The sequence below is a fragment of the Erigeron canadensis genome, chromosome 3 (genome assembly GCF_010389155.1).
Source record: "Erigeron canadensis isolate Cc75 chromosome 3, C_canadensis_v1, whole genome shotgun sequence".
In the NCBI taxonomy this organism is placed as follows: domain Eukaryota; kingdom Viridiplantae; phylum Streptophyta; class Magnoliopsida; order Asterales; family Asteraceae; genus Erigeron; species Erigeron canadensis.
In genome coordinates this window covers 43588761-43603292 of record NC_057763.1, presented here as the reverse complement: position 1 = coordinate 43603292, position 14532 = coordinate 43588761, and the positions used below count along the sequence as shown (strand labels likewise).

Here is a 14532-nt window from a genome sequence, read left to right as displayed (position 1 = left end):
GTTTCACTTCTGTAAATATATAGCCACCATGAAATGTATACTAATATTCATTATTTAGTTTTCTTACATGATATCAACGTGGGTTTATTTCACAATACGAGTAGAATTGCAAAAGAAAAAAAAAAGTGGTTATGACTTATGCGTTAAGTTTCACGGTGTTTCAAGTGGACGACATCCGCCTACATGCTTCACACATCACAATGGCGACCGCCCATCACCATGGCTTTCATTGTGGTGGTGGCCTCATTGTTGTGGTGCTTTCATTGTGGTGGTGGCCTCATTGTTGTGGCGCCTATTACACATATTCGTGTGTTGATGTATTTCTTCAATCTTCAAATGAATACCAATATGCCGTGGCGGAAGATATGAAAGACCAAAGGGGGTTTTGGTTCTTCCAAAATTTTGGACTATATTTAGCAATTATACATTATTAAAGGATAAATAAAATTTTTATATGTTTTTACCATCTCAGAAATAAAACATAAATGCAGAAAAGAGAATACCTAAAACCCCAAAAAATCTTTGACCCCTCCAGTTTCATCGTTCAAGTTCCGCCATTGAATATATGACCACATTATAGAAAAATGTTATGTCTCGTGGTTCTAGCGTGATATATATTTATTTTTAGTGCTATTCGCATAACCAAATCAAATACCGTAAGTTTGCATGTTTTACTCATGTGTTTAATTGTTTTTGTATCATTTATGTCTAAACAAAAATGCCATGAATATAGAAAAGGCATTTCAATCTAAAATGAAACTTTAAGTACAAAAGTAAAGATTATAGTAAGATTCTATCATAATTGTTGTGATAGATAAATAACTGACAAAAAAAAAAAAAAAAAAAAAAAGTATCTAACATTATAATTTTTTTTAGATTTCATAAACTAATCAGCTAAATAATAAAGGTCAATTACAATTTGATTTAATTGCATTGAAAATCATGCGACCATATCAAAATAACAAAAATCAACATAGTGTGATCTTAGTGTAGTTCATGCCCTTTTGACTTTAACACATTGTGTGCGGACAAAATTATAGTTGAAAGGTATGCGTTCTTTTAAATTATTACAGTTTTTTATTTTAGTAAACGTTGATTGTTACTGAAAGAAAAAGCGTATGACTTGTGATCAAAACTAATTTAACGAAAATTTGTATCGCCATCCCAAAAACATAACTTGTAATCAAACTGTCCACTTGCATAATTGACCTAATTTAGTAAGTTTTTTAAATTTATTTCCTCCCACCAACATTCTGTATATTATTATAATTGACCTAACTTAGTAAGTTTTTTAAATTTATTTCCTCCCACCAACATTCGTAGATATAAAAACATTAGGAAATTGAAGAGGGTGGCAATGAGGTCCCACAAAATGTAGAAGGGATTTGCGGGGGCGGTGGAAGAGAGTTCCTTCCGCTATTTTAAGTCGAAGATTGATTTTTGCCGTCCACATGCGTAGGCCCATTTGCTTTACTTTACATCCACCCTTTCCTTAATTCGTATTTCATTAATCTCGTTTTCCTTTTAAACTAGTGAGGTTAGGGCCGCTTTTTACGGGCTCCAATTGTTGTATTCATCGAGGTTCCTTATAATAGTATATTTGCATTGAACCTCCTTAAAAATTTAAGGGGAAAAAAAAAGTATAAAAAAACTAAGAATTAACTTGAAAAAACATAAAATGTTTATGCGGGGAAACTAAGAAAACCACATCAAAAAGCATGCAATATCGAATACATACATTTAGGTTGTGTAATGAAACCAAAAATAAAAAACGAAGGGAAAACAAAATGTTAAGTAAAAGTTCTCAATATATTAGTTGAGAACATAAAAGCAAAAAAGCTATGAAGAAAAACCCCAAACGGAATCCAATATGGCAAAAGCCAAATAGTAATATGGGGTAGATGAACGAATAGAAGAAAACACAAAAGCAAAAGAATTGTGCAAGAAACCAAAAAAACTCCAAACGGGATTCGATAAGACAAAATCCGAAACAAAAAAAAAACCTCAAACGGGATTTGATATGGCAAAATCCAAATAGTGATGTGGGGTATAAGATGAAAATTGTGCAAGAAATAAAGAAAAACCGAACGAAAAAAAAAATCGAACGGGATCCAATATGGAAAATCCAAGTAGTAACGTGGAATATAGGTGAACTAATAGAACAGTGCCACATAGCGGTGGCACTGCTCATTAGCTTCGTTCTTAATGATACTACAACTTATGCCCATGGAAGGCGGTGAGGGTAGTGCTGACGATGACGGGTGACGGAGGTGGTAGCGACAGGTTGCGTGGTAGTGTCGACAGCGATGATGGTGACAGTGGTGGGGCTGACAGTGGGGGCGACGATGATGGTGAATATATAAGTAATTGATGTTAAAGGTGGTAGTGTAGTTGTTTTAATGGTTGATGAACTTATATTTTAAACAATTTTATCAAGTGTACTATAAGTATATTAGGTGGATATGTTTAAATTAGTGAATAAAGGAAAAGAATATTTTTGGTTTTTCAAAAGCTGAAAGTTTAAGGAAAAAAAAACTCATTTGCTTTATTAGATAGTATTAAGTGTCTTAGTTTTACTTTTTAAGTCTTTTTACCCATCGTAAATATTTTTGTTTGTGTTATATAACATTTGATATAACATATATGAATCGATTGAGTTTTAGATGTATTTTTCATTCATATAACTCTCATCAACTAATATATAATACATTCAAAGATAGTAACGGACTAACGGGTCAAAGTCAGAAGAAAAATACTTGATCAGTCAAAATAGGACAATTAAAATGGGACGGAAGAAGCATAGATTATCTATTTCCTTGTTTATTTATTTATTTATATATATTTATATAAATATAGATAGATAGGGCGTTGTTAAGACGATTTGCCGACCAATTTATAAAACCCGACCAGATTTTTTAAAGCGATTATGCTGTTTAATCTGATCATGTCAGAATAAGTACACATCGATCTGTCATCTGACATAGTGGTCTTACATATCTTTTGAAGCGCAAAAAACTGGGAGAGGATTCCCTCAAGTTATTTACCCAACTTGACTCAAGTTGGGAAAATCTTAACCCTTGATTGAAAATTAAGGGCCAAGATTCAAAAATGATTTTTGAATCTTGACCCTTGATATGTTAGGATAACTTGAGGGAATTCCCTCCCCAAATAACTATGGCATTTCATGTAGTGGGGTTAGCAAATATTACATAGTCGGTCTAGAATGGCCTAATGTAGTCGGGTTAGCAAATATTTCATAGTCGGTCTAGAATGGCCTTTTATATATCACAAAAATTGTATTTATTGTCAAATCATATTTGAATGAAAGTATGAAACTACTTTTATTGTCACATCATGTTTAAATCAAGTTACCTTCAAAAGAGCCTCGTATTTACATTTTAAGTTGTATAGCAAATTTATGACTAGCAATTTAACAAGATGCCATAAAACACCTTTCATTTTATTTTATTTTTTCTTTAATTCTTTTAAAATTTATTTTTATAATACTTTAATGTTACTTTTTTTACTATCTAATCAATTCGGATTCAACTCAGGCATTTTAGTTAAAATTTTAAAAGCAAAAAAGAAATATACAAAAAAAAGCTATAAAATCTATATATAATTTTTGTTATTGGTATATTATAACTCGGTTTGGAGATACTAAATTGACTAACACAATAAATTGATAGTATCTATTACATTAACAAAACATTAAAAAAACATTACATGATATTATATAAAAAAGAATTTGATTACTTTGTTTCAAATAAAAGAATAGAAAATTTTAAAATAAATATTCAACTGGCTATTTATTTTTAAAAATATTACTAATTAAATATGATATCATAAGTAAAACAAAAACCTTTTAAAAGAAACTTTAAACATGCCACAATCTTCTTTTTTTTTTCTTTCTAAAAATAGTTAGATAAACACAATTCTTCTTTGTTATATATAAAGATTAGTAATCTTTAAAACTTATATTTTGTTATAAAATACCTATTTGGTATAACTTTTGAGTGGATTATAATTGTAGTTTGACTACTTTTGTTAAATTATAGTAAGTTTTGTAAGAATTTTATAAAAATAAAATAAATTAAATTAGATTAGCCGTATCGATCGATTTTACCGATAATACCAGAGGAAATCATCACACCGATACGACCAAAATACCGATATTAAAACATTGATATGCATAGAAGATATAGTAAGGTGAATGAGTTTTCATACTCTTAAGTATCAAATCATAGAATAATGCTAGAGTTAAATCAATGGTCTAAAACACATGTAGTATGTGAGCTATTTCAATCAACGAAAAGAAAACGAATAATTTAATTTGAATAGTGGGATATGTGTTTGTAACTTATATTAAACAAATTATTAATAAATCTAGCATTTCTCAAAATCAAACATTGCAATGTATGATATATAACTCACAATCTTAAACCAAACCAAATTAAACATCAAAGGAAGATTCTTTTAGTTACAGAGTTACACTCATAAAAAATTCAATTTGAAATTTAAAACACAAAAACCATGATCCATTGACTAAATAATAATATTTTAAATTACTAGAATAATAATAATAGCATCAAAACGATTTCAACCACCAAGAAAATCAAGCACATTAAGCATATGTTGACCTCACCATCATGGTGATATCTAACCCACCATCAAAGTGGCCTAGCGGCAAGCAGTGCCTTTTCATCAATTACAAGTCTCGTGTTTGAAACCTTCTAGATATTTATCTTGAGGTTGGATAGGAGAATAGTTGAAAACAATCAATATAGATATCTTGATTAGACCGATACAGTATAAGTAAAAAATGTTACCGTCCCGAAAAGAAAATCTGGCTGTTTACCTGTTTGCCCGTCAGGGTGAAATTCCTATAAGATGGTTTGGAAGTCAAAACTCGTAACGAATATTTCATGATGTTGATTTTTTTTGGTCCTTAAGGATCTCCAATGGGTTATCTTAGTGGATCACGTAGTTTTGTTCCCTCATGGCCTCATAGTAGTTTGGGCCTTGCAATTTCAAAATTGGGCTCCTTAACAAACATGGGTCATTTCAACAAACTGTCAAACTTTGACTCTAGTCTCATCACATTTGCAGATTTGCTCATACCCTCGACTTAGGAAGTTACGATAGTCTGAATGTTCATGCTATACTTGGAAGATAAGTTTTTTATTCTTATTTTTACAGAGATATACGCAACTTCAATTGAGTATCATGAAATTAATCCCCAATTGATTAATATATTATCTAAACAAGGTTTGAAACCAAAACTCTCTTGCGAGAATATCATGTTGCTATTCACTGGACCATCTTGGAGGTGATATGATCTCATATCATGATATAGTCTCTTGTAAGCAATCAAATTGTACAGAGGCTTTATTTGCCTAAGTAAACTGGGGACATAAATGTAAATTGATGTTTATTAACATTGATGTGAAATGCCATAATTGAAATTTGTAAGGAAGTGCGTGTATGATGTTTGTATCGTTGTCTTCATATTTAGAACAAAGACAACCTTCACTAAATGCACTTGGATTGTAATGAGAATGTGGTTGCCCACTATCCATGTGGGTATATATATGTGATCGAAGTACGTTTCAAAACTAATGTTAAATAACACCAACTTCGTTTAGATAGATTTAACGTCCGCATGTGTTTACATTCTATAGATAGATATTTTTCAATGAACATTTTAACGTCTTTTGCTAAACTCGTACCATCATAATTTTTGCTTATCAAAATATCTGGGATACGTTAATTAATGACTGGCGAAAGTTCGATCATTTCCATTCATATCTGAAAAAGATAATTTATTTTTTTATACATATTTAGTTGATATCCATTATTGTAAAACAAGTATTAAAGTAGAACAAATAAGACAAATTGATGAACAAATATAAATTGAAAAAAAGTCTCATTCGTTAGCAAAGTCGATTGTCAGACCATCTTGCCTTCTCCACGAAGTACAAGTATATATATCGATGCAAGATGATTTTCATAATACACGTTGATTTTCAGTGAATAAAAAAACTATTATTTTATTATATTACTTATTTTATCTACCCATAATCATATTTAGTTTAGTATGCATGTCTAAGTAAAGATAGTCGGGGATAACTTGTAGTTCCACTATCAGGTGAGTTTTATTTCATCATTTGCTACTGTATATCATAATAATTTAATTATACTTCATTCATCCCACGAAATTTATTCACTTTTAAATTTCAAATTCAAATTTTACTAACTTTGACCATAAATATTTTTATTTGTGTTTTATAATAGTTGATGAAAATTATACCAATTAAATACACATCTAAAACACAATTAACTCATATTACTTTCATCAAATATTATATAACATAAACAAAAATATATATAGTCAAACTTTGTAAAGTTTAACTTTGAAATTTTAAAAGTGGACAATTTTAGTGGGACGGAGGTATCTTTTACACAAAACAAAAAACCATTTTCTTTTGCAGATTTATAGATCTATAAACGTTTCTAGTGTTTAACCCGACCCAATTAAATCGGATTACTCAAATATATACAAAGCATAATGATGGGATAAAAATTTATAGGTCTTTCCTTTTGTTAAAACGAGCATGGTACCCGCGCAATGCGGAGACAGTAGTGGAGAAGGCGGTCTGCTTTATTAGAGATTTGGGTAGTTATGTAAGGGGAAAAAAAACAAAAAAGTCCAAGGGCAAATAAGGTATTTCAAAGACAGAAATATTTAATAAGGATGGAACTTGCTTTATTAGGGAGTAGAGATTTCACGATCCACCATAATTAGTTGGGTTGGTTGACAGATACAAATTTTCGACCATTACATAAAATGAGGTCAAATGTTTAATTCTTATGATCGACATTATTTTATTGTCTTATTGATCAGTCAACTTAATGTATCTGTTACACGTTAAGCCTAAAATGGTTTGTGTAAAACAGTTAAGGTATTCAAAATAAAACTTTTAGGGCGCGTTTGGTTGTAGAAAATGTTTTCTAATTTTTCATTTTTAATTTTCTAGAAAATAAAAGGGGTTTTTGTTTTCTAGAAAACAAATAAAAATTTTGAAAACGCGTTCTAATTAGAAAACTAGAAAACATGTTAGAGTTGTGAGGGGAGGGGGTGGAATGAATTGGAAAATGAAAATGGAAAATAGAAAACAAGAAAAAGGTGTTTTCAAGTTTTCTATGGAAAAATAGAAAACCTTGTTTTTTGTTTTCTTAGAAAACATTCTTAGAAATCTATGATTAAAACGCGTTTTCTGTTTTCCATGTTTTCTTGGAAAACAAAAATGGAAAACAAGCGGTGTTTTCTATAACCAAACGTCCTTAGCCTTTATGTAAATCTTTATTAATTAAATTTTCCAATGTGGTAACTAATTTTCTCCAATGTGGTGACTACTTTGACGAAACGATGAGAATTTTATCCACCCACGTGCTTTATAGGTTCAGAAATGTAGATTGATTTGTAAACTGTTTTTGTATTTGTATAACTACTATTTTGTCTCTATCAGACAAGATGGCCTTCACTAAAGGTAAATGGGAAAAGAACGTATGGGGCTTGAGGTCCGCCCGATTGAATTGGTCGACACTTTTGAAACAAAAACAAAGGATGGATACAAAAGCAATTATTGGTTGGCTAATAATTATATCTATAGTTTTATGTGGTGGAAATTACGTGTAGTGTTTATATATCTATATTAAAATGAGTTTTGAAACTTGTAATTAATACATTATTAGATAAGATGTACATAATATCAAAAAGTAACACTTAGATGACAATCCTAAAGCTACTGATATCAAAAAACTAATTCAATATTCAAATTAAACGAAAAACAAAATGCTAAAGAAATATGGAGATAATTCATGAATAAACAAAATCTGATGCATGCGTAGATGATGCCTATTTTTCAAAACAAAAGGTTGAATAAATCTAATTATTCTCTCTCTCTCTCTCTTGGAATTTTTAAATAGTCTATTACTCTATTTTATCGTCGTTTCATTTTATGTGTTTTCATTTTATGTGTTTTCTTATAGTTATTTTTAAAACATATTGACTCTACTATTTTAGAAAATTCAATATTTTTTATACCCACAATACCTTTATTTCTTAATCATAATTTCTTATATACCTAATCTATACTTTTATATTATTTAATAAATAAAACAATCATCTCTTTAAAAGTTAAAGAGAAATTATCTAAAATACCATTAATGATTAAATTACAATATCAGTCATTTATCCAAAATATCTCCATTAATTAACATTTTACATCAATTACATTTACATCAGTTATCTACATCACTCTACGCCACCTCCACCACCTACAGTCACCTCCAGAACCACACTGTTGCCGCTACAACCACCGCAGCATTGCGCGGGTACCGTGCTAGTTTTATCAATACATATACCACATATTAGAACAAAACTTATAAATTATTTATTTTGAAACCACCCATACATCAAACGGACCGAGAAATTAGTTTTCAAAAAATAAAAAGTTGAATAAAATATAAACCGAAACTACACTTACAGTGCATTCTTGAGTTTAATTTAAAAGAAAAGAAAAAAGAAGATAGGATAGGATAGGGAAAGAAAAGAAAGTTTTCCTTCACAATCAAGCCAATATTGGCAAGAAAGTTTTAGATAAAAAAAGGGTCATTTTTTCCTTTCTTCCCCTTTCTATTCTTTCATAAAGAGAACTCAAGAATACAAAAATAAAAGATTTTCTATCATTTATTTTCTTACCCCTTCAAAAAAAAAAAAAAAAACTTAAAAATACACTCTTATATTGATTACATGGGAAAGTAGACATAAGCCAATTAGGACAGATATATCCTCTCATAAAGGTTACACTAATCAATCATTCTTACTACAGCAATTTATCTATATAAATTAGAAACGATGCCTGGAAACTATTGCTACCAGAGTACATTAAAGCAAAGTTATATACTTTCACCTCGTTCATCACCAATCAAAGTGAATGCCTTCCAAGACATTCTTTTACCCATTTTTTTTAGCACTTGCAAATTAACCCGAGACCAAAATCTATATTTAAAAACCATTAGGAAATAATTAATCCTTTTAACTAAGTAAACTAAAATTCTTAATAAATATAAGATGATGACAAGTGTTAAAATCAATGGATAAGATTAAGAAAGAGGATTAAACATCAACATGTCAGTTTTATAAAATTTTAGTTAATTTTTTTTAAAAAATCATCATTTCAAAACCATGGGAAAGGATATATTGGTATTTGGTAATCATTTTTGAATGTAAGACAATATAGTAAGTTAATAACTTGAATGGTAAAACCTCTTCTGCTTACATGTACACCCTGGTAATAATATATATATATATATCATCACTGTTTTTATGATTCACATGCAAAAAGACCCCCCCTAAAATTTAGGTAAATTGTCAAAATCATTCTAGTAGTGGACAACCAACGTAGCTAGCCTAGCAGCTACATTATTCACCTCCACCATACTAAATATGAAAACCAAACTATTCAACCCCCATGAATTTGCAGTGGCACACACACTCACTCATTGGTCCACACGTACTACTACTACTCAATCACACAAATAATATATAGCTGTCTATCTTTATACTCCCTATCATCATCAGCTACAAAACAATACTTGCATCTACCATTTTTATTTTTATACTATATATATTTTCAATATCAACAATATAAGGCCGGTCTCTCTCAATCACGAGCCTAACATTAGAAAGCGTCTAACAGTTTTTTTTTGTTTGTTTCACATGAAAAATCTTTCATGTTAATTTAAATTTATTACACACTCTTTTATTTTAAAAAATAAATTTTTGTATGAACAACATATGTTGTTAGCTAGATAAGCTGCTAGCATATAAATATATATATATATATTTTGTATTCATACACATTTTCACTCTCATTGTGTGTGTGTTTTCATGTGTGCATAATTAAAATAAGACGATGGTTCTGTTTTCGCGTTTCGTAGTGGTTCTGTTTCTTGTCACGGTGGTGTCGCGTTTCTCTTTGGCTAATGCTAGAAATGGGTTTGAAGTTGTCGAACATTTGAATAGATTGAACAAACCTTCATTGAAATCAATTAAGGTGTGTGTACTTTTCCTCTTTATTCGATTTTTTATCTGTTTTTTTATAAATTTAAAAAAGTACATATTCTTATTTGTTTGTAAAATTGTGAATGTATTGAAAAGAGCCCAGATGGTGATATAATAGATTGTGTACATATTTCTCATCAAGCAGCTTTTGATCATCCTTCCCTTAAAGATCACAAAGTTCAGGTACACCATATGAATAATTTTGGGTTTAAGATTTATGTGTTTTTATATATTCGTGTTCGATCATATCGAAATTATTGTGCGTGGGTTTGTTTGAATATATATATAGATGAGGCCAAGTTATCATCCAGAAGGGATGAAATATGAGAGCATGAAAGGATCATCAGAAAATGAGGTTCAAATAATGACTCAATTATGGCATTCAAAAGGGAGTTGTCCAAAAGGAACAATTCCAGTTAGAAGAACAAAACAGGAGGATATTATGAGGGCCAGTGCTATCAAGAATTATGGCAAGAAAAACAGTTTGTCTAGTGTTGCACAACCTAATTCAATTGATCTTGATCTCATCAACCAAAATGGACATCAGGTGAGTGAGCCAGCCAGCTGTATATATAAGTCATTATTAAATAGTTGACTTATGTTGACATATATATAGCTTTTGCTTCCTATTGGAAGCATGCCGGCCAATCTTTCTATCCGCAGGTAGGGATAAGACTGTCTACGTCCTACTTTCCCTGCTCATGGCAGAATTGGGTATCAATGACATTGAAATTGAATATTATTTACTGAAGCTTAACTGATTGTGTTACGTTTGATTTTGGAGTTCATTTAGCATGCAATTGCATATGTTCAAGGAGAGTTTTATGGAGCAAAAGCAACTATGAATGTATGGGACCCTCAAATACAACAGCCTAATGAATTCAGTTTGTCTCAAATTTGGTTATTAGGAGGCTCATTTGCTTCGGATCTCAACAGTATTGAAGCTGGTTGGCAGGTGCGCCCATTTCATATATATTTTTTCATTATGATCATAAATTTTTAATTTCTTTGTTAATCATAAGTCATAACTTTGAATCAATTTCAGGTCAGCCCGGATCTATATGGAGATAACAACACCAGATTCTTCACATATTGGACTGTAAGTTCATCTTGTTTCATGTATAATTTTGTGTTTTAAGTGATTATAGTAACATTAAGTCACAAGACGCTGATTATAGTTATAATATTCTGAATATTATGGCCAAATAATTAAGCTGCATACTTATGGAACATATAATAATTGATAGAAAGGTTGAAATTATTGATACTATTCTAGGCCGTCAATAATTAGATTTGGAAAGACAAGGAAGAAGTTTTAAAAAAAATCTGATATCTATATACCTGTAAAGTTACCAAACTTTTCCTAACTTAAATCGAATGATTATTTGATTCTTTTCATCAAAATTGTAAATACTCATTTTGCAAAATGGATATTCAAAACATACTTTTAACACCCTAGTGAAGTGAAAAAACATTAGCATTAGATTCAAAAGATTCTAATAACAGATGGGTTACTATTTTTATTGAGACATAAGCAAATGGCCTGCATAGGATTCTTATGAAATTGTACAATTAGTGGGTCCTTAATAATTTTTTTATAAATTTTTTGCAGAGTGATGCATATCAAGCCACGGGCTGTTACAACCTTCTGTGTTCAGGATTTATTCAAATCAACAATGAGATAGCATTGGGGGCCAGCATATCTCCTATTTCTAAATACCATGCTTCACAATATGATATCAGCATACTTGTATGGAAGGTAGTATATTTTATTCCATCCGGTCTAAGTTACTATCTTTGTCTGTCCCAAGATAAGTGTCCACTTTTCACTTTTAGTGTATATCAAAATAAAGATGACATCTTAATAACTATGTGTCAATTTCATTGTTATTTAAATTGGGACGGCGGGAATATGTCCTTAAACAAATACTATCTCCTTATCACTTTGCTTAAACTACTTAAAATAACCTAACACTACTTTAAACTATCAAAAAATTATTATCACAATTGCATATTATTGATTAGAAGACCATATATTGTAGTTGCAGACTAATTATTGCAATCCGGCAGCTTTCTTGGCCTTTTGCAATCCCTAAACTGATTTAGCTTTGTTTAAAGTTATATGGTTTGAAATTGATTATCTATGAAGAAATAGACCAATTTAAAAAAGAAAGTTGTATGGAGAATCTTTTGAAATATATCCCATCATGACTGTTTTTTCATTTTCTGTGGTAATGTCTCTACTCTCTATTATTGATGTCAAACACAGTTGTCAATAATTCAAAATGAACATGATTTTTTCTATAGTGAAGAAATTATTTTTGAGACATCCATTTTATGTTTGGTTAATCTAGATTACAAATTCATATAGAAATAAAAGAAACTCTATCAAAGTTAATGCTGAAAAGTATTGGTGGAAAAATGAGTCAATGAGTGTGATGTTTTTCGACTATTCAGTTGTTACTCGTTAGAATATGCATGGTCGGGTTAGATTTATCTGTCGTGGTGTCAATGCTTTTTCCAAATTAAAACAGTTTTAGAGACTGTAATGCTTGAGTATGTGTTAAGTGACTTTAGATGACTTATTTCCACTTGTGTAAGATGGTTTTACTCCAGTATGTTACACATTACCAGTATATATAAAAGTAACTGACCGACTCTAGACAGGGAGTGACTCTTGAGGATCACGGGATATGGATTTTGACAAATGGGCATAAGTGCATGACTAGCGGCCATAAGCTTTACAATGAAACCTTATGGATACATAACTATAGTAATTTAGACAGAATTGCAGGATTCAGTTGTATTTAAAAGGACCAGTTTACTCATTTACTTACAACTAGGTCCATGTAGGTTATGTTTGATCTCAAACGGGTTGGATTGGTGAAATAAATAGTATAGGTAAAAATAAAAGGAAACAGTTCGAATCACACAATATGTATTTTTATTCAGAACTTCGATTGTTGTTGCGAAAACATGATTTGTGTAATCATATTTAGCGCCCTGTAAAATTGAATTTGGATAAAAACATGTTTGTGGGTCAACCAAGCCCACCTATGCTATGAGGTTAGTCATTTTCACCCATTGCCCAAACCACTCTTATTAAAATGACCTCCTGAGCATGAAGTTTGATACTTGTTACATTGTTCACAAATTTATTAATTCATTTGGTAAAATAATTTAGGACCCCGAGCAAGGGAACTGGTGGATGCAATTCGGTAATGGAAAGGTTCTTGGATACTGGCCAGCCTCACTCTTTTCTTACTTAACCGAGAGTGCATCAATGATCCAATGGGGAGGTGAGGTGGTGAACTCAGCTTCTGATGGGCAACACACGACAACCCAAATGGGCAGCGGTCATTTCCCTGAAGAAGGATTTGGTAAGGCCAGTTACTTCAGAAACGTTCAAGTAGTGGATGGATCAAACAGCCTGAAGACTCCTAAAGACATAGACACGTTCACCGAGCAACCCAATTGTTACGACGTTCAAACAGGGAAAAATGGTGATTGGGGCAGCTACATTTTCTATGGTGGACCAGGCAGAAACCCGAACTGCCCATAAAACTTGATTTTGAAAGAACTAAAACAACTGATGCATTTGGCAATATCTTATTGTAGGTGTAATTATGTACGGGTCTTCTAATTCAGTGTACTTCGTGCATCTCATACGGGTACGTTAGAAACAAAACATTGCTATGAATATATTTTTTTTTTCCGGTTTGGGTTTGGGATTGGAGATTTTAAATCACGGCAACTCTACAAAGCTGCGATTCTGCCAAGTGTAATTATTTGGGCTTGTCGTCTCTATATGAAATTGTGACATATGTATTGTATTGTATTGTGTTGTAGACAGTATAAATTTATAATGACATTTTAATTTGTTATTTTATGTCGCTTGTCTACTGATGTATATTTACTATGGATGTTTATACTTGATAAGGTTCAAAGCAGATTAGACTGGACCAAACTGGACTAAATTAACTTCAATAGTTAACCAAAAGGTCGCAAACATGTGCGTCATTTTTCTAGTAACTTAGTTAAACTTCCAGGAAACATCGGTTAAAGGGTAACCGGGTTGGTCTACATAATGCTCAACTTTCTGAAATCGTAGTAAAACATAATTTCCTCTATGCCTTGGTGCCAAATGTATATCTTCCTTGCCTCCATAGTCCATAATTTCCTCTACATAATGCTCAACTTTCTGAAACGTGTCTATAATTGTTTTTTTTCCCCGTACCAGGGCTTAGAATACCAAAATGCTCATTATTTTTAAATTAATTATATTACTTAGGTCTTAGCTAACCATTAAACTAAACAATCTCTGCATAATAGGAAGATATCAGTGGGCCAGTGGCAATTGATTTGGTGAGAGTTTTGATGCAAATATGGGCCAGGATTCTAAT

The 14532-nt window shown here is 31.1% G+C and overlaps 1 protein-coding gene across 1 annotated transcript; it reads left to right on the top strand.

The window, feature by feature from the left end:
• The first annotated feature begins 9803 nt into the window (after positions 1 to 9803).
• Positions 9804 to 14018, top strand: LOC122593121. The gene is made up of 7 exons (XM_043765478.1): positions 9804 to 10121; positions 10226 to 10312; positions 10419 to 10676; positions 10923 to 11084; positions 11175 to 11228; positions 11742 to 11888; positions 13314 to 14018. The coding sequence occupies exons 1-7, from the start codon at positions 9981 to 9983 to the stop codon at positions 13689 to 13691; spliced, it is 1227 nt and encodes a 408-aa protein (XP_043621413.1). The 5' UTR covers positions 9804 to 9980; the 3' UTR covers positions 13692 to 14018.
• The last annotated feature ends 514 nt before the right edge of the window (positions 14019 to 14532 follow it).